Raw genomic sequence first — 5,460 nt, forward strand, 5'->3', positions numbered from 1 at the left:
CTAAAAGCCAAGAATGATTTTGATAAAAAAAAAAAAAAAATGAATGGCTGTTGCTATTGTCTTCTTCATGAAGAGTTGTCTTGTGTTTGATCAAGGCTGAAGGAATTAGTGTTTGATCCAATTGACTCTTTGCGGTGTGAAGCCCAAGAGGTTCCTTTCAAGTGTTTTATTCTTCTTCTTATTGTTACTATTCTTCTTCAGCCATCTCAAGTAAGTGATCTGATCTCTCTGTAATTCTGGTTTTAGGAAACCCAGATTTCTTCTATCGGCCTTTACTGATCCGAGCACTCAGCCATTTGCTGGTGCTCCAATTTTGATCTCGACATCTCGTGTTAGGCCAAGTAAGAGGGTGGATCGATCCTGTTTTGAAGCCAATCAGACCAGGTTTTCTTGAGTTATGAATATTTCTCCTATTCTGGCTGATTCTTATTTCTGCCCAGAATAATGATCTGAGTTGTTCTGAATATTGTTGTTTGGTTGCTAGTTTATTCTTCACTGAATTGGTCTCATTAACTGGGAATTTAATCCCTTAAATCCTAGTTATTATTCAGTTGCAGAAAAGTATTTCTTCTTAAAATTCTGGTCTTTGGAAGTTCTGTCCTCTTCTGTTTCTATGGATAAAATTCTGATTTATGGTCTGTTAGAACCCTATTCCTATATCTGAGTTAGGATTTCATCTGGTTTATAGTCTGAACTCATAAATTACAGTTTCTGGCTTCGAAAGTCTGATTTTCAAAAATCTGTTTCTTCCTTAATTCTGATATGTTATATTGCTGCCTTACTTTGGCTATTCTTGGTTGTTCTTAGTTTAAAAGTTCCTGCAGTCTTGGGTCTGGTTTGGTTGTCCAAATATATCCCTACATTAGGTATGTTGAGATTCCCGATGGAGGAGTTGAAGAGGTTTGGTACTCTCGATCGTCTAAAAAAGGTAAACAAATAAAAAAATAAAAAAAGAACAGTCGCATATAGAATAGAATATGAAAGCAGCATGAACTCCACTACTTAAGCATTGCTTAAAAATTTAACATATTGTGCTTACTTTTAAGTATGTGATGTGTTGCGTCTTGTTCGCTCTTCTTTCCACCATGTCCTGTTGTTGTGGAAGCAGTTCCTTGTTTGATCATATCACCATCAATAAAGATTTTTGGGATGTGGAATATCTTGCTCCAATCCTCTCCTATGTCCTTTTTGCAACGTCGTCTCAAGGCAGGACACCTCACGATCGTCAACTCTTTTAGTGTGGTGAGATGCCGCAACTCCTTCTCAGGTATTGACTTTATCTTAGAACAGGTTCGGATATCTAGAGTCTCAAGTGATGTGAGGTTCCCTAGGCCTTCAGGTAACGACGAGTAAGGTGATTTTCTTACACTTAACAATCTGAGCTTAGGGAAAAACATGTGGTTGTTTGCAACTAATGACTTTGAAAATGAACCTGCATCCCATTTTAAAATCAACTCCTCAAAGTGTAGAAAAGGAAGATGGGATGATGGAGATGGCATCCAATTCAACTTTGGACAATACCATATGAACAATTTCTTCAGGGACAGAGACTGGGTAAGGTGTTGTGGAAACGACCTTAACTTGGGCAATACAATAAGAGAAAGATACTCAAGACACGGCATAAAGCTGAATTCTTTTCCATATTTTTCTTGTACTCTCATATCCCACTCTTTCAAATTCCACATCCCATCAATCTGAAATACTTTGAGTTTTGGGAATATTGTGTCAACCCCATTGTCACTTCTAATAGCATCATCGATTGCAAAAAACTCAACACCCATGAATTTCACCTTATACATTTCAGCAATTACAAGGGTTTCAAGGAACGGTAGTTTCCCCAGAGTTGAAGGCAATTGCTTACACCTCCTATGTCCACGCAGTTCCAAGAAATCAGATTGGAGAAAATCATGAATTCAGCGTGGCTACCCATCCAGTTGGGGAACACAGCACCTGAGTAATCCCTCATTATTAGTTTCTCAAGGTTTGGATGCGGTTGGAGACTTTCTAGCACATCCTCCATCCTCATCTTCTTCCTTCTCCTTCTTTTGCTTATCCTTCAAGCATGCCATCTTAGCCTCATTTCCATTTTTCACTCTCTCCAAAGATATTATACGTAGAGAACCTTTGAGGAAGTTGAGATTTTTTAGTTCTCCAATCTTCCATCCTCCCCTCTCCACCCCACCAATAATGAAGTCTGACAAACCACGTAATCTGGTTAATTTCCCAATTCCTTCTGGTAAGTGACTTAGTTGATGACATTCTAACAGACCAAGATCTATCAAATTGACCAATCCCCCAATCCCTTCAGGTAGTTTATAAAGATTCCTGCAAGCATAAAGCTGTAATACTTGCAAATTGTACAGTCTAGTCAATGTTTCTGGTAGTTCTTTGAACCTTGCTTGGGATAAGTTAAGGTACCTTAGATGTATCAACTTTTCTATCTCATTTGAAAGCTCTTCAAGGTAAGTATTACCCAAATCTAGTGTCCTCAGACATGTTAATTCACAGAATAGCTCAGAAGAAACATTAGGAATATGTCCATAGATTTTAAGAGTGCGCAAATTCTTTGCCTTGTAAACAAAAGAAGGAATCACACTTATCTCTTCTATTAATAGATATAAATGACGGGCCCTACTGAAATTGAATTCCTGAGCATTAGTATCTTTAATCGTCAAAGTAAAGCATTCATTCTCTACAAGCGATTTTGCAAAATCATGGATGAGATCATGCATTTCACAAAATTCTATCCTGCCTTTTGAATCTTTATCGACTTCTTGAAAAAATGAGTGCATTACCAAATTATTAAAGTACTCATCACCAACTATATCCAAATCTTCACCGCTTGCCGCCAAACTGTCATTAAGAAAGCCTTGTGCCATCCATTGTTGGATTATGCTCCATTTGTTGATAAAATAACTTCTTGGGTAAAGAGAACAACATGCAAAGCATTGCTTCAAATTTGAGGGCAAGTCATAAAAGCTTAGTAACAGAGCTGGCAAGACTGATTTATCAACACTTGATACGACACTCCATACATCGCTTTCCAACACATATTGCCAATCCTGGTTTGATTTCTTGAAACGCAAAAGACTTCCTAAAGTCTTTGTCGAAAGAGGCAATCTATTACACTTCTTTGCAAGTTTTATGCCAATTTCTTTCAATTTCTCACACTCATCTTTTTGCCTTCCAACAAAGGCATAGTGTCTCAACAAACCAACAAGCTTCATCAGGCAATACTCCTAATCTATGGAAATATGTTGTACCCATCATGACTGCAACCTTCTCGTTGCGTGTTGTGACAATGATTCTACTTCCTTGAGAACCATATTTGAGAGAACGCCTCAAAGGATCCCACTCCTCAGGATTCTCATTCCAAATATCATCTAGCACAAGTAGGAAGTGCTTTCCATCAACAAAACTAGTCAACTGATGATGCACATCTTGCCATGTAATATCATGATCACCTTGGTGGACAATGTTCCCACCGATTTCTCTAATAATATGCATGGCAACCTTCACTTTATCAAAGGATTTAGACACATGTATCCACATTCTCTTATTGAAATGGTTTTTTACAATATCATCATTGAAAATGAGTTGGGCAAGTGTTGTTTTACCTATACCGGGCATGGCCACAATGGAGACGATGGGGACTCCAGAAACCACTTCTTGTTGATTGCTCTCGCTTAACAACATTTCTATTATTTTATTTTTATCCATGTCACGACCAAATACCTCCAAGACATCAACAAAGGAGCTAGTTTCTAATCTTCTCCTTGATTCATCTATAACTTCATTTCTAGGATTTTCAACAAATTGAAACTCATCCTTCTCATTTGCAATCTCATCTAGTCTTTCTTTTAGCTCTATTATCCTATGACCAATGTCACGGTGCAAACCAATTAGCCTAAAACAAAAGCAAGGAGAAAACAAGTTGATGGGAAATACCTTCTTAGTCGGACTGATGCGAATGCCATCAACTTCTTTTATCTGTGATTTGAGAATTTCAGTGCTCCACTCATCTAACACATCATCAATGTCATAGGCTACATCTTTCAGATCTTGTAACCAAAGCCGCACTGGCTTTTCCGTGATCTGTCTTTCTTCAGCATCCTTGAGCACAGCCAGGATTTTCGTAAAAGAATGGGAGAGCTTATTGATGTCCTTTTTCACACCCACGACCAGTCGTACCTCTTGTTCGATCTTCTTTTGGATGACCATGCCTAGTAGCTGGATGACACTAGAAACAAGAGGAACAATCATTGTTGGTAAGGATCAAGTCACAAAGGGATGAATGTTCAATGGAGGCACAGAGGGATTTGGGTTAGAAGGTTGATGTCAATACTCAATAGTGATCCTTCTGGCTTCCAATTCCTGTTAAAAACAGAGCATTGATCTCTTCCTTCGAGAAGAAATCAGAATCTCATTATTTATGCAGGCTTCTGCTTTTCTAAAGTCAATGGAAGGAACAGATAGAAAATTACATTTGAAAGGAAGATCTGTTAACCCAATCGTTAGTCTTCCATTTTCATGTTCCCACATGTGTGTCTGCTTTCCTAAATTCAATGGAAAGAACAGATAGAAAATTATTATATTTGAAAGAAAGATCTGTTCAACCAACCGTTAGTCTTCCATTTTCATCTCCCTGCGTGTGTGTCTCCGTTCCTAAAGTCAATGGAAGGAACAAATTGAAAATTATATTTGAAATGAAGATCTGTTCAACCAACCGTTAAGTCTTCCATTTTCACCTTCCCGAGTGTTGAATATATACTAGTACCTTTGAAAGGACGAGCCACCTCTATTTGAAATTGGTAGCCTTCAAACTTATTAGCAGTCTTGTTGGGCAAGCCTGCTCTAGTTGTAACCTGCAAGCCTGTCCTAGTTGTAACCTGCAAGACCTGAAACTAGCAAGCATGTTCAGATGTTCTAGAGACCTGATACACAAAACCCTGTTCTAGTTGAAACCTGTTAGCCTGTTCTAGTTTTAATTGTAGACTAAAAGTAAGTCACATATGTTTGGCATGCATTCCTATTCTCAAAACGCAGAATACATTCTTAACTGAGAATGCCAACATTGTTTGGTTAAAATGCTTAGGCATTTCATCGAACACCTCATGTGTCGTTATTTGCTCTTCGACACCCTCACCTGAATTGGATTCCAACTTAACAAGAGAGAAGAAACTCACTGGGAGTATGTGATTAGTTTACAAGACAATATCGCGCTTCCCCTTAGTTCCCAATTTACAATGGCCTATCAACACCAATATTAGAAGAATAAAAGGAAGGGGATTAGTGAGCCGCCCTTGGCCTATCAAAACCCTAGAAAACAATGGCCTATCCACGTCACTACTATTATAAGGAGGAGGTTAGATACCAAATGGAGGAGGAGAGAGAAAGACACAAGGGTGGATGGGGGTGTCAATCAATCGGGCCAGGCCAGTCTCGATCGGGCTTAGTCGG

At 38.6% G+C, this 5,460-nt stretch overlaps 2 protein-coding genes across 2 annotated transcripts; both read right to left on the reverse strand.

The window, feature by feature from the left end:
• Positions 1–973: 973 nt before the first annotated feature.
• On the reverse strand, positions 974–4,087 carry LOC122075492 (putative disease resistance protein RGA3). The gene is made up of 2 exons (XM_042640538.1): positions 3,949–4,087; positions 974–3,874 (listed from the first exon to the last, which is right to left on the reverse strand). Exons 1-2 carry the CDS (start codon positions 3,975–3,977, stop codon positions 3,172–3,174), a joined length of 732 nt encoding a protein of 243 aa, XP_042496472.1. The 5' UTR covers positions 3,978–4,087; the 3' UTR covers positions 974–3,171.
• On the reverse strand, positions 1,014–2,879 carry LOC122067053 (putative disease resistance protein RGA3). Its single transcript, XM_042630934.1, has 2 exons — positions 2,002–2,879; positions 1,014–1,866 (listed from the first exon to the last, which is right to left on the reverse strand). The coding sequence occupies exons 1-2, from the start codon at positions 2,877–2,879 to the stop codon at positions 1,014–1,016; spliced, it is 1,731 nt and encodes a 576-aa protein (XP_042486868.1).
• Positions 4,088–5,460: the final 1,373 nt, after the last annotated feature.

This window comes from Macadamia integrifolia, chromosome 1 (genome assembly GCF_013358625.1).
Source record: "Macadamia integrifolia cultivar HAES 741 chromosome 1, SCU_Mint_v3, whole genome shotgun sequence".
Classification (NCBI taxonomy): Eukaryota; Viridiplantae; Streptophyta; class Magnoliopsida; order Proteales; family Proteaceae; genus Macadamia; species Macadamia integrifolia.